This window comes from Equus caballus, chromosome 21, assembly GCF_041296265.1.
Source record: "Equus caballus isolate H_3958 breed thoroughbred chromosome 21, TB-T2T, whole genome shotgun sequence".
Lineage (NCBI taxonomy): Eukaryota > Metazoa > Chordata > Mammalia > Perissodactyla > Equidae > Equus > Equus caballus.
Window position 1 is genome coordinate 38,639,862 of NC_091704.1, and position 18,669 is coordinate 38,658,530.

General features: G+C 35.9%; 1 protein-coding gene across 1 annotated transcript in view; it reads right to left on the reverse strand.

Annotated features, from left to right (window-relative positions):
• Window positions 1-18,330, reverse strand: part of CCDC152 (coiled-coil domain containing 152) — a 40,597-nt gene extending 22,267 nt beyond the window's left edge. The window contains exons 1-4 of the mRNA XM_014734889.3: window positions 18,270-18,330; window positions 14,123-14,216; window positions 12,864-12,969; window positions 8,300-8,368 (exon numbers count right to left, since the gene is read on the reverse strand). Coding sequence (XP_014590375.1) covers window positions 8,300-8,368; window positions 12,864-12,969; window positions 14,123-14,209 — 262 coding nt within the window. The 5' untranslated portion in view covers window positions 14,210-14,216; window positions 18,270-18,330. The remainder of the gene's footprint in view (window positions 1-8,299; window positions 8,369-12,863; window positions 12,970-14,122; window positions 14,217-18,269) is intronic.
• Window positions 18,331-18,669: the final 339 nt, after the last annotated feature.

The following is an 18,669-nucleotide window of genomic DNA, read 5'->3' on the forward strand; positions in this document are numbered from 1 at the left end:
TTTAATTGTTCTTCCTTGTCTAGCTCTTGGGGGTAGGGCTCAGGGAACGGGGAGATATTCTCTAGATTAAACTTCTGGAGTTCTAGTACTCTCTCTGATGGCTGTGAATTACTTCTATGGGCTAATATAATGGAGAGTCTGGACTCACCTCAACATTTGGTAACATGTTAGCAGCTCTCTTTAGAATGTGGGAATATTTTGCTTAAATTCTTTTTTAAATCTTGGGCCCTAGTTACCAGTTTCAGGTTGAGAGAAAAAGTCCCACTCAACATCCTATTACACTTTCCCTCCTACAACCCTAACATAGCACAACCAAGAACTAGTCAAAACAACACAACAAATCATTAAAGATTTTTGACATTATCTGAACAACGCTTTAGGAAGGTTTGTCTTGCAATACGTATATAATGTCGAGAGGAGATCTTGGAAATGAAGTCCACTTATGAAACTATTGCAGAGGCATGGGTAAGAAGTAATGAGTATGTGCCTTGTGGGTAAAAATTGACAATGTTGGGGTGGAAGAGTAAAAAGTAACTGCAAAGTTTAGAGTTTTGGTAATTGGGAGAATAGACATATTTGGAGTAGAAAGAGAAAAGCCAGAACTATGTTTACAAGGGAAGATGATAAATGAACAGCATTAAACTGAAAGTAAAAATATAAAATCAATTTGTTTTCAAAGACTACGATTAGACAGGAAAGTGCTATATTTTAAAGGGTCATATTTTAAAATACAGAGCTTAATCTTGCTGGCTTCAGTTTTACAAAAATTTTGTTGGAAAATTTGATATTTCCTTGAAAGGAAAGCACCAATAATTTGAAAACATTTTGAACTAAAACACTTATCTATAAAATATAGTATTCTCTTTAGAACAAAAGACTTGAGATATGTTTTCTTCCCCCCATCCTCACCCCCATTCTAATGGGATTTTCAATCCACAGGAACACAATGCATTAACAGTCATGTAACCTGAAAGTTTTCAAGGTAAAAATCTATCCTGTCAGTAGAATGTGTGTATTCTAGAATTAAGAAACTGGAGATTGTAGAGGATTTTGATCTCTATAATAACAATGAGCTTTACTTTCTTTCATCATTCAGCTTTGTATGATTTTCAAGTCTAAGTTTTTGTTTTGTTTTGTCACAATAATTAAGGGCTGGGAGCTGCCTAAAAAGAGATTGTGCTCACTAGGCAACAAACACCGCTTGTATCTACTGGGAATGCCAAAGCATCCGTAACTGAAAGATGAAAGAAATTTGATATTTTCCAATTTATAAAAGTATATTTGCTAGTTTTAGTAAGTGAAGCATCTGTAAAGGGAAGCTAATCAACTTGACACATCTCCACTACCCACTCACCTCCCTGAAGTTATCAATGTTAACAGCCTGGTCTGTATCCTTCCCTACTTCTCTCCCAGCCTATACAATTATATATAAACATACCATATATTTGTACTGGTTTTACCCATATAAAATTATACTATACATTATTACTTTGCAAAGAACTTAGTTCTTAAAAATGGGCCTTCCTTCAAGTCCATGATTTTTCTATGCATATATGTACATACATTTTATAATTTTACATAAATAGCATCATACCATACATGCTGAGATACTTTTAGGACACTTTTCCCTTCTTTCTTTCGTTTTTTTGGGGGGCCTTCTTCCTCTTCCTCTTTTCTCCTCTTTCTCCCTCTCCCTTCACATCCCTGGTGCAATTGTGTATCCTTCTGTGTTTCTCTTCATGCTCTTAACCTCTGGATCAAACATATGTATACACACATACCTATTTCCATATTTTTATTCATATCTTTTGCCCATTAAAATAATTCTATTAACTGATGGTCAATTTGTAGATTTCTTCATATACTGTAGATATAAACCAGATTGGTATTTGAAAACATTTTTTCAAATTAATTATTTGTTTTTTGACTTTTGGGTGAAAAAATAACATGCTAAGTTCTTTTCTCTTTGTCGTTGTTTGTGCTTTTGTTGCATTGTTGTTAAAGTCTATTAGATTGGTTTTTTCTTTACATAGCGTCTGAGGTTCCCAGGTCGCTTAAGAAGATATTCTACAGCTCTAGGTTGTAGCTCTGTGTTGTATACTGGGTTTTCTTTTAAGTTTTATTATTCTTTTTTACATTAAAGTCTTTTATCCATCTGGAATTTATTTTTGATGTGGTGGGAAAAAGTCTAACTTTCTTTTCTTCCAGATGGAATGCTAGTTGTACTAATACCATATGTTAAAATGCTATTGTTTTTCCAATAAATTGAAATATTCCTTGTGTCATACTTACGTTAACAAATATTGGGGCCTGTTTCTAGAATCTAGTCTTTTATTCTTTCATAGAGATATTCTTCAATTTCTATGCCAATACCATATTGATTTCATTACAACAGCTTTGGAACATGTTATTATCTGGTAATGGAAGTCCCCCTCTCCCACATTCTTCTTCTTTTTCATAGTTTTATTGTTTGTTTCTTCTGTCAAATGAACTTTAAGATTATTTTATAGAATCTTCTCCCTCCCCAATCTAGTATTTTAATTAAAATTGTATTAAATGTGTATATTAACTTCAGGAAAACTGACCTTTTAATGATGATAAGTCTTCCCTCTGCCAGAAAAATTGATCAACTTATTTAAATGTAATACTACTTGCATATTATCTAGCTTTGGCACATCCATAATTATGCTAAATAGAACCACATAACTTATCTGTGAACTAAAGCCATCCACTGAAGAAATAGCTCACCTCCTGGATACTTTATATTACATTTCAGTTGGCTCTATGTTGACTTTTATCAGTAGTACAATCAATATGATTATTGTTGGTGCTGCTTCTTTTCATCATCCTACCGGATTCTACATTAAATTTTCAAATACATATTCCCACTCTGGCTACTTTTTTAAGTTGTAAGGCTTTTGCTGCTCTGGCTGGAGTAGTTATAAATTCAAATAGCATTTTGCATCACTGTAGAGTGCTCCTAGTCCTGATATTTGGCAAGTAATCTTTCTCTGACCTGCCAAAGTCCATTTTAATCTCTTGGACTTTAATAATTTTGCAACATAGTCTTCTAAAATTCATTAGTCTCCTTTGGTATCAAACTGAAAGTCCTTAAATGTGAATTGTCTGTATTGTTTTATTGAGTTTTGTTTTGTTTTTTTTTTTTTGAGGAAGATTGGCCCTGAGCTATCATCTGTTGCCAATCTTCCTCTTTTTTTTTCCTCTCCAAAGCCCCAGTACATAGTTGTATATCCTTGTTGTAGGTCATTCTAGTTTTTCTATGTGGAATGCTGCCACAGCATGGCCTGATGTGCGGTATGTAGGTCTGCGCCCAGGATCTGAATTGGTGAACCCTGGTCCGCCAAAGAGGAGCACACAAACTTAACCACTCGGCCACGGGGCTGGCCCTAATAATCAATTTTGATTAATTAATTTTGTTCAGTACAATTTTGTACAGTAAAGTTTTACTATAAATAATAATGTCTTCTTTGAAACCTACCCTGATAGAGTATAGGGGCCTAAATAAATTCAAGTTATTCAGATTCAGTTCAGATAAGAAAAAAGTAATATTAAGTTGCAAGAAATTACTTGTGATAATTGGTAAAAATAAGTTTGAATTCTACTGGTTTTGGAGGTGCTCCATATTTGCAGCTAACTACATGTGTCTCCCTCTTTTCTCCATATGACACACTGCCCATGTGTTTGAATTCCTAAGATAAATTTGGGAAATTCATTTGATTTGGGACTGGTTATATGGTGATAATTCTCTAATGGAGAAAAGTCTCTGAGTCTTGTTTTCTTTGTCCTGGTAGTAATCACTGGCCATAAGTTAGAGGGCATAACATCATTATCTTTCATACAATGAATTACAGGGTTTTTCGTAAACTAGCATATGGAATAATATACAATAATATAATACAAGAAAAGTTCCTGTCATTTGATATATTGTGATGAGTCATACTCTGTTTCTAAGGACCCATGTCCATACCTTGAACTCCAAATGAACATTACTTCAAAGACAGGAAGGATCCATTCTTTGAGTTATAAAGACCAAATTTGGGGGTAGAGAACAGAGGAATCAAGCAACAAGAGAAAAAGTCCACAGTATAAAGGCCTGCTAATACTTTTGCATAACCTACATAATGTGCCCTTGCCCCTCTCCACTTTGATAGAAAGCATATCAGATGCAATTCATTAATATTGTTTCATGACTTTCCCTCCCAGTGTCAGGCTAGTAGTAATAAAAGGAAGAGCTTCTTTAGTCCTTGGTAATGACAGTATCTTAGAAACTATATTTAACTTGATCATCCAATCACTCGTGAGAATGAGAAAGACTCAAGTTTTCCCTTAAGCTGTTAAATTCCAAAGCTATTGCCAAATATACCTTGGCTAGAGGGACCAACCGCTTTCTCGTACAGAACTGGTAGGAAGTTACGGGGGAAGAGACTGGCTAACATAAATAACAAAGTCTAAAAAGTAGTGACACACAGACGTGGTGTTCTAAACTAATAGTCTCCAAACTTTTATAACTGTATTTCCTTGATAAAAAAAATAATCATGTACTCCCCAATTCATGTCTATTTATTTATAAATCATATATATGTGTGTGTATATATATATATATATACTACTTTCTAATTGTACACAATTCTTAAAACAGATAAAAGTAGAAATTAAAAAGGTGAACTAAAGAGTAAATGTTAAATTATTTTAATATTATTTAAAGTATTGTTATAAAACTTAAAAATTATTGAATTGTTATTATTGTAAATAAATTTTAGTGAGACAATGGAACTGAAAATGAATCAGTAATTTTTACAATGTTGATTTAACTCTGACAAAGAAATTTGAAGGCTGGTTTCAATATTCAGATTGTTTTGATATTTGGTTTTAATGGAACAAATGCATCATTGGCTGTACTTACTAAATCAGGATACTCATTTTTCAATCCCAAACATCAATTAAGAAAAGGTGATTGTTTTTGAAATTTTGTCAAATATCTATCTTCCTTGATATTAATTATTCTTATAAATCTCTCAAAAGGTTTTTCAAAATAAACAAACATTTAAAAAAAAGGGCTCAAAATCACTGAGAATCATTGTCTGAAGAATTTTTATTGAATTTAGCATTCCTGTCAAAATTTACTACAGTGGAACCATTTTAAAACGGAGTCAGAGACATCTTTCCAGAGAAACTGCCTTCTTGTCTTGAACCTTGGACTGGGCCAAACTTTTGGATAATTGTTTTACAAGCAAGTGTTTGAGAAGTCAGCAGGAGAACAGACATGCTGATCACAAAGACTGAGGACTGTTGATTTTCTGAAGATAGTATCAATAGTCAATCAATGTTTAGCCAAGACTAGCTCTCTGCCTCTAACTCCAGTTAAAATTCTTTGTAATACAACCTCCCTTCTTTGCCAGTAAAAGCCTCTGACTTTTATTCCCCAGTGGGACGCCAACTGGGTTTCTACCTGAATCTATGCTCCCTGAATTGCAATTCTTTGCTCTTAAATAAATACTTTGCCTCTTAAACTGGTTTCTGTTTCTGCAGGTTGACAGTCCTATGCCAAGTTAATGTGCAGGTGAGAATACTTGAAGTTGACACATTTTCAGCTTCTAAATCACTGGATTTAGAACCAGAAATGGATGGAACTATTTCTAAATATCCATTTGAAAATAGTCTTGCTTTAGATTAATCTCCTAAAAGAAGTTACTTGGCCACCATTGGCTGACATTTCATGAAGTATGATAGATTTTCATTATTTTTAACTTTTTAATATGTCTGATGAAGAACCTGTACAGGGGTAGGAGAAGTGACAGCTTTGCTACTTTCTTATTATTGACTTGTGCTTGCATGATTAATATTATTGTCAAACTGTGTTTTATTTCTTAAAGCTACTTGTCCATTCTGAAACGATTAGTTTGATTGTAAGTAGCTAATATAATATATAAACCCTCTTAACCAGGTACATGTAAACTGTACTACATGTCAATAGTCTGAGACTGAAGAAAAAATAAAGATGCAACTGTTCAGTTTTAGAACTCCCACTCTCCTTGGGAGCAGAGGAATCTTGTGTATTTTGTGACTGACACATAACTGATGTACAGAGAGAGTAAGGAATAACATTCCATTATTAAACTTTCATCAGATTATTTGCCTTGGTTGTTAGACAAAAATAAATGTAAATGAGAATTTCAGTGTTTTCTTTCTCATCTCAGTAGATCATCTTTTACACAGCCCATAAGCCCCTATTGAAAACATTGATAGAAGAGAGTAAAAGAAGGTATAATTTCTCTGATAGCAGCTGAAGAAACTCTTAAGCCTAGAGGGTAATTGATTTACCAGGTCATTAATGTTATCAAGAAACCAAGTCCTTTTAGTCTCTTCTTCCTGCTATCCTCAATACTGTCATAATTTTAAAGCTGGAAGCAAGAATTTTGCAATAATTTTAGGCATTATATGCAGACTTATCAACAACCAGAACACAGTTCATATTTTGGGAGAGAGGGAAATTATTCCAGAAGCCGTCCCTTGGAGCTGGGATGTAGTTAGTTTCCCCTGAGACACATGATTGAGTGGATGAAGAATGAATGTCAGAAAAAAATCAGGTTTCTATTAAGAAGAGGAAATAGTTTCTGGAGAGGTAAACATTTGTAGCCACTCTGTAGCCTAAATAAGCAAATTAACCATATAATCTTGACAATCAAATGAATGAAAGAGGTGAAAGACAGGTAGTTCACATCTATCACTTTGCCCAAACCAAGGCCTGTAGAAGCACTGGAAAAATGAAATCAGTAAATCACTATTTCTGCCTGAGAGGCACCATAGGATATCCATTTTCAGGAATGGTTATTTAAAAATTTGTCCTGTCATATCTGTGAAACGATGGTATTCTTGACGATTGGTCAATGTCATATACCCTTCTACAAAGAAATAACGTTTCATATATTCATTATTGAATTATAATTGACTTTCTGGGACTTCAAAGTATTTAACTTTAATTTCTGGTAGATGTTTTACTTGAAAAATATCTTGAAAGTGTTAAATTAAATACCATTTGAATCCCAGAATAAGAGGATTGTAAAGGATTATGAACATTCACATAGTTTTTCAATGCAGCTAGGTGTTGTATCCAGTCACAGAGAAGAGAAAAGTTGTTCTGAGCCATCAGCATTGAGCTGCGAAAATGAAAGCCCAAGCCAAGTGTGGGATGGGGATCAAACACTGGGAAAAAATGAGCAGAATGCTAGAACCAAGTAAAGTGAAAATCTATGGGACATACAGGGATCAGAAGCCTCCTTGAATTAGTCAAAACAAAAGGCATTGGAGATGATATGGTTCACCATCTATTACCCTTCTTGATCTCCAGAACAGCTTTTAGTGGTGTATTGATAATGAAATGAATTCTCTCTGTATTGCAGATGCTGTTTGTGTGTGAAGTTGTCTAATATGCTTTCTAGATTTATTTCATCAACACTTGAGGAAATATTTTAAGGTAAAGTAATGGAGAAAAAGTAAGAACTAATAATAATTCTTAAAAAAAGGTAAGTATCAATTAGAACATTATATAGACAATAAGGTATAATGTCAAATCAAATAAATAGCATATAAGATCACTATTATATCTCACTTACATATGTAAAGTACTTTATGATAAAAGCAAAGGACTAAGATGAGAAATTCTTGTTTGATGTGAGTTTTATGTTGGAAGTGACCTTGAAGGCAATTTAGTCTAATCTCCAGGATAGTAAAGGAAACTCCCACAAACACTGCACTACAGCTAAATCAGAACAGGACAAAACACTTGGTTGCTCTGTCTGTTTTGTCAATGGTAGGCCTACTGAGTTAGCATGACTAACAAAAATAAAATAAGCTGAATATGTTGGCTTCACTTACACAAACATAGTCTTGGTCTATGAGAACAATTAAATAGTAAACTATCACTGCAGTTTGGATAAAATATTCATCATGTGATTACTAGTAAATACTCACCCTTCATAACTGAACACAGGGTTATTAAAGACCAAGAGTACTATTGAGAACAAATATACTTCTAAACTCTTGAACGTAATAAAGAGAGTTATTACGACTGTCAGAACATGGCTGAATTCTTCCGTTCAGCACGGGATTTCTTCATAATAGTTTAGGAAAGTGTATTGAGTAGTAAGGAATCCTGCCCTTAGCTGATGAATTTAACAAGACCAGATTAAAAGCAACTTACTTTCAATGATGTAAAAACTCTATATTTTTAAAGGTGCTCAAATATATCATTTTTTTTTTAGATTTTTTTATGACTTACCTTTCAAATTATGTTGATATTCAATGGTCTGTTGCAGCCCTTTGACCATATTATGAAGAGCTGTACATTCTAAAACATAAAAGATAAATTTATTTGAAGATTATTTGCTTTAATTTTGGAATTATTCTTTCAAAGTTGAAATACTTAAAATAAAATAATATTTAATTGACAATTTTGAAATCTTAATAAGGTATCTCAAAGTAAATTATATAATACCTTTTAATCAGCCTTTAAGCCAAACATATTCAAGGATTTAGTAATGAGTTTTCTAAGGTAAAATAAATTCAGTATAGTAGGGATTCCCCCCATGTGCCTTGGCAACATCTGCCCTAGAAGTAAGGCACACATGGACATCTCTGGGGAACTATGAGAAATATATCATGTGAGTTTTCCATGAAAGACTATCCCAAGGAAAGACAGTCAAGGTACATTAAGTTTTACTCAAAGACAGAGTCAGAGCTAGTGAGAAGTGTCATTTGGGAGAAGATAATGCTTTTCTTCCTCACTGTCCTCTAACCTGTCCTCTTAGTACTCATGCTTGAGTGTTAGGGCAAGGGAGTAGCAATAAAAGGAGTGAAATCTCAATGTGTTCAGTTACAAGGCATCAGCAACTTTGTTGCCAATGACTTCTTCCATATCAAGAGATGGAGACTTCCTTGTAAGCACTGGTGCCCTGACATGTGCACATAAGCTTTCAGTATACTCTTGGTTATCACCAGCAACAACTAAACTTTTGGTGGATAGCAACAATGGTGGCAACATCTGTCACTTTAAGCAGTCCACTTTAAGCTCCAGGTTAGCAGGGACTATTTTCTGTTTTGTTTACCACTTCTCCCTAGTACTTAGAGCAGCTGTGGTCCATAGCAGGCACTCCATAAATATTTGGTGAATGGTTGATTGATACACAGGCAATATCATAGTAAACTGAAACAAGAAAGGGGTAAGTGGAGAAGCTCTGGCCTGAAAATACAACATATATTATATCGCTATTCTAACTGCTTTGCAAATATTAAATCATTTAGCCCTCTTAACCCTATGAGGTTGGTCCTAGTATTGACTCATTTTACATATGAGGAGATTGACACACAGAAGTTTAGGAAATTGCCCAATGTCACACTTATAACAAGTAAATGGTAGAGCTATAACTTGAATCCCAGCAGTCCAGCACTAAAGTCTATGATTTAATTACTTTACTACCACCAAGAAGACCAGCTCAGGACCACTTCTTCAGAGTAATTTGAGTAGGTTGGAGGCTCTGGAAAGAGGGCAAGAACAGAACCAGAGAAGGACTCTTTGTGAGAGTTATTGCTGTCACATTTTTACCATAAAGTTAGGAAACATATGTTGCACTAATTTACGCTTACAATTATAGTAGCTAAACATATAATGATGAAAACTTCATAAAAGAACAACCTAATATTTCTAAAAAGAAAGATAACTTTAAGTTTAAGGGCAATTTCACTCCTATGTGCTTCGCTTAACAGCTAATAAATATTGAGCCTTATTCTCTTTCTTTCAGTTTTAGAAGCCCACAATTGATACTTAGCCAGTATTTACTAGCATGACTTACTGACTAGCTTCCATTCTAATTGGGCATCCATTTTGATGGTTAAATATTAAATACCAAATTTATGTCTAATAATGACAAGTTTTCTAGGTATAATAATAGTGCCATTGACTGAATGTTTACTCTGCCAGGCACTGCCCTATGTGCATTATAAACATTACTCCAATTAATATTCAAAATGATACTGAGAAATTGGTATCATTATCCTGATTCTACAAAGGTAGGAAGTCATCCACAGAGGTTTGGTTACTTGCCAAAGATTCTACAGTTAGTAAATGGAAGGTATAGACTTGAACATAGGTTTTTCTCATTTCAATCCCGTGCTCTTAATATGCTATCCAATACTTCCTCAGGAAGTGTAGGACATGCTGATGAAACCATGAAATCTGGAGTCAGAGGGACTGGCTTAGAGTTTCAGCTTCTTCACTTTCTACATATGACACCCTGGGTAAGCTACTTAACCTAAATTCACTCGCAAATATTTAATATTGTTATTGTTGTTATTATTTCTCTCCTCTGTGTCCCACAACAATTTGTAAATATCTTTTTTTCTCCATTTATCACATTGCATTTTAGTTATCTGTGGTTTCTCCCACAAGATAGCGAACTCTTTCAGGTATAGATGGTATCTTCTTTATTTTGATATTCTTTGTATCTAACATGGTGACTATTTCATAGGTGTTCAGTAGTTTGTTTTTTTTTTTTTAATTTATTGACTAAATGAAAGAAAGAATGGTCGGTGGATGGGTGGGGATGCAAAAGTTCACCTTTCAGTTAGAGGTCCTGCACTCAGTCTTGGTGTACTTTCTTCAACTATGCTAATAAAAATTAAAGTATTTTGCAGAAGTTAAAAGGTTTATGCAGATATAAGCTTCTACTATTATGGTTCTTCACGCCTTCCCACACCCCCTCTACCATCCTTGCTATTCAGACAAAGTTCCCATCATCTTCCATTTTTTCTCTCTTGCTATTTCCCAGTAATAGAATGATGGTTAAATTACGTTTGAGATTATCTACTTCATGTATGTTACTGTGTTAGCTGCTACAATTTAAAAATTAAGGAGGTATAGATTCTACCATCACTGTCTTTGTGCGTTTTAGAGTCATGAATCCAGCAATCCATGAAATATGGTAGCTGTAGGTGCCTCAGTAATCAGTAAATTGAAAATAGAGCCCTGGGGCTGGCCCCATGGCTGAGTGGTTAAGTTTGCGCGCTCCGCTGCAGGTGGCCCAGTGTTTCGTTGGTTTGAATCCTGGGCGCGGACATGGCACTGCTCATCAAGCCACGCTGAGGCAGCGTCCCACGTGCCACAACCAGAAGGACCCACAATGAAGAATATACAACTATGTACTGGGGGGCTTTGGGGAGAAAAAGCAAAAAAAAATATAAAATCTTTAAAAAAAAAAAAAAAGAAAGAAAATAGAGCCCTGAAACTGAAAAATTGTGTATTTTCAAAATATGAACACAAGGTGGCTCTCTCAACACATTTTTTCTTTCTTTTTTTTTCTCTTTTTACAAAGGAAACTGGCTCAGTAAGGAATTCTTTTAAGGTAGAATGCTATTCATTATTTTAGAATAATGGCTTTTAATTCTTTTTGCAAACCTTTTATCCACATTATCATTTCTGTTGGACTTTACGATGCAATTTGAACAATACTATTCTATCCAATTCTTAAAAACTAGAGCTCAGACAATCAAGCTACTTCTTATACTATATAATTTGGTAAATCAGTGATTATTTTGAGTTCAAATTTAGGCTTTACCATTAACTAGTAATTTGGGCATTAACATCTATTTCATAAAGCAGTTGGAAATATTAAATACAATTATGTATGAAAAGGATTTTTTACAGTACTTGGTCCTCTATACTAATGTTATTACCATCTTGAACTGGCAAATAAATTCTTTATCTGGTAACAGATGTAGAAAACAAAATATCAAGATCTCATTCTTTATTATTAAACAAATCCAGTCATAGGCAGTTTGTTCTTCCTCTCTAAGTGAATTAGCACACACCCGGCTCTATAAGTTGTCATTCTCACGTGTTCTTTTACTTCTGCTGTATATTATCCAGCAAAAAGGCTGTTAGATTTAGAATAAGTAGAATTGGATTTTTAAAAAGTATTTATTTTTTCAAATAATAAATACACATGAAACGCAAGTATAATGAAAAATCTCTCCAAACTCTGCCCTAAAACTAGCCAGTCTCCCTCCCCACATAACAGGCACTGTTACCAGGACACTATTTGTCTTTCCAGAGATAAACAAATATAAAGAGAAGAGGGTGTTTGTGTTTAAAGATATATTTTTATAAAAATGATAGCATACTGGAGAGTACATTGTTGTTTTCATTTACTATATCTTGGGGATTATTCTATATCATGTAGAGCTACTTCATCCTTTTTAACAGCTGCATAGTATTTCATTAAATAAATATATCATAATTTATTTAACCAGCTCTCCACTGATGGATGTCACACTTGGAAAGGCCTTTGTTCTAAAAAACCAAAACCAAAACCAAAAAAGAGAGTGTGGGGACACAGTAGGGAGTTTGGCTGCTGGGAGCTGAGTGGTACACATGGTACATGTGTCGAAGAAGTGAGGGGAGAGTTTCAGACTAGGATAGCCAATTTTTAACACTAAAATTTTGATTCAGCTGAAATTTCTTTTGTATTGTGAGGAAGGAATTCAACCGTATTTTTTTCCATGGTTTTGAAGGCCTGGACTGAGTCTTGGATTTGCCATTTCTTAGCCAAGTGGTCTCAAATAGATTATTTAACTTCTTTTATCCTATGTTTCTTCATTACTGAGGTCGAGTAATAATACCAGTCCTATCTGTCTTTCAGGGATATTTTAAGGATAAAATGAAATGATAGTCTGGAAAGTTCTATGTGAATTGAAAATTTTTTACAAATGTATGGTATAATATTAATCACTATTGTACCAAAAAGCACTCTTGTTAGAATTAGTACTTCTTCAGGCAGCAGAGAACTAACCTTCTTTAATTGAGACCTCCTTTGTTTGCATTACTTTTAATAAACTGTTAGTTTTTTCCAACTGCATATCCAGTATATTGTTCTTTCCACTGGTTTCTATCATTTTCTGTAGAAGAAACAGGATATATATTATTACCAAAGCAATGAAGCTATTTTATTTTTTTACCTATGGATATGAAGACTAATGAAAATATAAGCCATTTAATACCTCAGAGTCTAATAATTAAATCTGGCATATATTTTTAAATAATACAACTTCCCAATTTATTTTTATTTTTAAAAGTAACGAGGTAAAAAATTAAAAGAGGCTAACAGTTATGAAAAGTTATGAAAAGTAAAAATATGACCTAATTTGAACCCCCTTCTTTCCAACTATTCAATCCTCAGCACTATGGTTAACAATTTTGTACCAATTCCTCTCCCACTAGCAGTGCTTCTTAATCTTTCTCTGTTCTCTCTTATTCTGGTAAGAATCACTCAGATAAGAAAACCCAAGTTCATGGTTTTAATAAAGCTCATAATGTTACCTCAAAATACTTATCATCATGAAAATTCTTTTATTATGGCAATGCTACACTGTGCAGAGGAAAAAAAGGAATAGAGAAGAATGATAAGAAAAGGAGAGAAAATAGAGGTAGATATTATTCCCACTCCCACTCTTGCTTCACAAACCCACTCCTCAGATCTTTAATTTATTCATCTGTGTTTTCTCAATGGCTATTCCTACTCCTCTCCCAGGTAGAGGAGGGGGAAAAAACCTAAAATATACTTGTAGGTTTGCTCTACCAAGTAATTTGTCCAGAGCTGTGGAGGGGGACTTCAAATGAGTCTGCTTTCAGGCAAAAGAGAAGGAAAAGGGAGCAGATAGAATAGTAAAAAGTAAAAAAAATTAGAGTAAGTCACAATGGTAAAAGATTAAGGACTGAGTCTCCTTCAATTCTTACTAAACTATTCCTGAGTTTATAGACATCCTGGGCATTTAAGTATGTATTTTCACTCTAACTTCAGCAAAAGTATATCAATTATTTGTTCCCTTGCCCCAGAAACTTTTTGATTTATTAGCACAAATGAGCCAAAACCAGATATATTTTAAATACAGATTTAAAAAATGGTAGAGAAAGGTCTTAGTAAAATACATTTACATTATTTTTATCTTATTCATTTTTTTAGTAAATTTTTCTTTCCTCCCAACTCCTTCCATTGGCAAAATCTGTTCCACTTTTCCTTATATACTGCAACTGTTTGATATCTTTACATACCTTTTCTATCTGTGAGAAGTCATTTATAAGTTTGTCAAGATTCACACTGCTAACCCTTTTCATACATCCTTCGCTGCTTTGATTCATGTCTAAACTAGTGAAGAGTAAATAGTGTTAAAATAAACAGACAAAAAATAAATAAAATCTAAAGCATTACAATAGTGGTAATAACTCAAATAGTAAAATTTCTGTACTCCATTCATAGATCACCTACTTGAGCTCCTTTGCACTCAGAATTTTTGTTATACCCATTGTTAACAGGAGTCACATGCATTAAGGCTTCTCCACTCCTCTCCATCTCTACCCCAGCTGAGTTTTCTCTAAACAAATCTAAAATTAGTGCAAAGATATGTACATATCTGGATATTATTTGTCCCTATTATACAAAAAACCAATTATGCCATTGTTCAATGTTTATCTCCTTGCCATCAGTATGGCTGGACTTAAAATCTGATGCATTACTAAGTCTGATACATGACTTTTAAATATAGGTATTCTCAATTTAAGATGTTGAAAGTATTTGTTTAATTATCATACCACAAATATACATAAATTTTTTTAAAATACATACATCATAGTAAACTTTTTTTTCCCTAAGATTTTATTTTTCCTTTTTTCTCCCCAAAGCCCCCTGGTACATAGTTGTATATTTTTAGTTGTGAGTCCTAGTTGTGGCATGTGGGATGCTGCCTCAGCATGGCTTGATGAGCAGCGCCATGTCTGCACCCAGGATTCGAACCGGCGAAACCCTGGACCACCAAAGTGGAGCACGAGAACTTAACCACTTGGCCACAGGGCCGGCCCCAACCCACAAATATCTTTTGCTGGATTTCATTTTTTTTTTAATTTAATTTAATTTTTTTCTTTCTTTTTTTTTTAATTTTTATTTTTTTCGGATGTACATCATGTTTCAAATTCTGGATACATTACATCATGTTCACCACCCGAACACTGATTATAGTGCATCCCCTCACATGTGACCCTAATCACCCCTTTTGCCCTCCCCCTCCCCCCTTCCCCAATGGTAACCACCAGTCCAACCTCCAATGCTATGTGTTTTGTTTGTTTTTTTTTTTGTCGTTTTTATCTTCTACTTATGAGTGAGATCATATGGTATTTGACTTTCTCCCTCTGACTTATTTCACTCAGCATAATACCCTCAAGGTCCATCCATGTTGTCACAAATGGCTGGATTTCATCATTTCTTATGGCTGAGCAGTAGTCCATAGTGTATAAATACCACATCTTCTTTATCCATTCGTCCCTTGATGGGCACCTAGGTTGCTTCCAAGTCTCGGCTATTATGTGTAATGCCACAATGAACATAGGGGTGCAAGTATCTTTATGCCTTTGTGTTTTCAGGTTCTTTGGATAAATATCCAGCAGTGGAATAGCTGGATCATATGGTAGATCTTTCCTTAATTTTCTGAGGATACTCCAAACTGCTTTCCATAGTGGCTGCACCAGTTTGCACTGCCACCAGCAGTGAGCAAGTATTCCCTTCTCTCCACACCCTCTCCAACATTTGTTCTTTCCTGTCTTGTTAATTATAGCCATTGTGATCGGAGTGAGGTGATACCTCATTGTAGTTTTGATTTGCATTTCCCTGATAGCTAATGATGTTGAGCATCTTTTCATATGCCTGTTGGCCATCCGTATATCTTCTTTAGAGAAATCTCTGTTCAGATCTTTTGCCCATTTTCTAATTGGATTGTTGGTTTTTTTGTTGTTGAGCTGTATGAGTTCTTTGTATATTTTGGATATTAACCCTTATCTGATATGTGGTTTGCACTTTGCTGGATTTCCTGGTAGCGTGCTTATTGCTGTGGACTGAATTGTGCCCTCCCCAATTCATAGGCTGAAGCTCTAAAACCCCAGTGTGACTGTATTTGGAGATAGGGTTGTTGGGAGATAGTTAAGGTTAAATAAGGGCATAAGGGTGGGGACCTAGTCCAACAGGACTGTGTCCTCACAAGGAGGGAGAGAGATCTGCTCTCGCCATTTGCTATCACTGAGGAAAGGCCATGTGAGCACACAGTGAGAAGATGACATCTGCAACCCAAGGAGACAGCCCTCACCAGATACCCGCTGGCACCTTAACTCTGGACTTCCCAGCCTCCAGAACTGTGAGAAAATAAATTTCTGTTGTTTAAGCCACTCAGAGTGTAGTATTTTGTTATGGCAGCCTGAGTAGACAAATATTCTTCATATTTTGTATGGTAACTTGTTTGGTAAATAAAGGATATATGGAAATTAATACACTCAAAGCAATCACTCGGTACTTCTACTCTGTTATTTTGTGTAAAAATAAGCTTTGGGTATAGACAGCTAACTGTTGCAATGAAGAATAGGAGTTTCGCTTTTAGTCTTATCGAACCAAACATAAGAAATTCTAAAGAATTCCAGAGGTAAACTCATCCAGTCAGGATGGAGAAATTGACTTTTGCAAAACAGCCAGCATTTACATTTGGGGCTGGAGGAGTGTCTAGGAGAATGAGGATTGATACAGTCTAAAAGTATGAGACACCTGTCCTTTAGATTTTTCTCTAGCAAAGAGGAAAGGGAATATTCAGATTTGAAATTTAGGCATTCTAGATCGAGGACTCAGCACTGTGTCAACGCAGCAGTGGCAAGTAGTCCAAAGTAAAAGGGAAGTAAAATTCATAAAGTAAGTATTCAAAGTAATTTGAGGGGGCCATATTATTGTTTAAAATGAGGTATAGCAAAACATAGACATTTCTTGACAATTTGTTACTTCATAAAGAAATCCCATGTCCTTCCTTTTTAAAATATTGTATTACGTTAACAACTACTAGTGGTTTTTATTTTATTTATTTATTTATTTATTTATTTATTTTTTGAGGAAAATTAGCCCTGAGCTAACTACTGCCAATCCTCCTCTTTTTGCTGAGGAAGACTGGCCCTGAGCTAACACCCATGCCCATTTTCCTCTACTTTATATGTGGGATGCCTACCACAGCATGGCTTGCCAAGCTGTGTCATGTCCGCACCCGGGATCCGAACCAGTGAACCCCAGGCAACCAAGAAGCGGAAGGTGTGAACTTAACCCCTGCGCCACCAGGCCAGCCCTACTAGTGGCTTTTAAATCTGAAAATTTTAGCTATAAATTTTCAGTTTATTGAATTATATCTTTTGTATCACATACACAAGTAAAACTCTATATAAAATTCTTTAAATAATTAAAACTTGATCCTTAAGGCAGGAGAATAATTGTAATAGCATCCCATGATGAACCCAGTACAATTCCTTTTGGGGTAAAATTTAAAAATCATCACTAATTGATATACTGTTATTGTTCAATAGAACTATATAATAATCTGAAGTAGTTAATACAAAGTCCTTCCTCCCAACCTTTTTTTTCTGCTCAGTCGCTAACATTTTAAATAAAAAAGGTTTACTATGGTTTTGTCTCAGAACCTGCCTCCTGAACTAAATTCGTTTTAATTTGAGCTCGATTTTCTTCCAACTCCTTTCCCCTAATGAGACCCTTGGAGTGTTTTTCCTTACAAAATCATCACTAAAATCCACGGGCTATTATTGCATGCTATCCTGTTTTGTCACACTGGCCCAGCCATGCAGTTCGTTTCTAGGCGTTTTCATCACCCCTCCCCCAGTGTCCTGGGTCAAGATCTCTTCAGTGGATACCGTCTTCTTGCCCAGTGAACTGGGCGACAAGCCGGTGATTCAGCGCTTCTCAAATTCTTTGGTGAGAAGCAGAGACAGCTCTGTGACCGTCAGGGCCCAGGTTCAACCATCCCCACAGGTGAGTGACAGCTCCATTCCCTTCTTTGGCCTTCCGCCCACTGGCGTCTGGGCCTCGCCCTCTCCCCCACCGGCCAGCCGGCCCTCGCTTGCGCGAGGGCGGGCTCGGGTCACCTGCCTGCTGCCCCCCTCGCCGCGCTCCCTCAGGTCACTCAGTCCTGAAGCCTGGGCTCCCGGCTCCCTCCCCGCATCCCGGTGTCCCCAGGAGCCCCACTCAAAGGTGGGACGCGCGCCCCAGGCCTCAGGGGAGTGGCTGCCTCAAAACCCTGTTCCGACCCAGGCGACTGTGAGGGGGTAGGAAGAAAAGAATATCCACGGAAAAAGCGGGAATTTCGAACCCGCCGACAGAGGGGCTGGGGCGTACCCGCTGTCGCTCACGTTCTCCACAGTCTCCTTTGTCGCCTCCTCGGTGGGGTGCCTGGTCCGCCCCTGACTGCTGTCCCCTCTCAGGGAAGCAGGTTCCCCCAACAATGCGTCCCTGGGAAGCAGGTTCCCCCAACACTGGGCCCGCTCTTTTCCTGCCCCCGCTTGTGTCGTGCCCTGTGTTCCACCTCCAGTTGTCCTTCCTTTCTTGGCCCTCGCTCGCCTCAGCATCCAGTGCTTCTTAGGTGTTTTCATACGGTTTCTAGAACGTAACTCAACATCCACTGACTACCAGATCAATAATTGTTTTCCCAATCGAAGAATAAATCACGTTGGTTTAAGCTTTGATTAATGAGTCAGCACCACTGAAAAATCCGTATTTACTCGAGTAACTTATAATG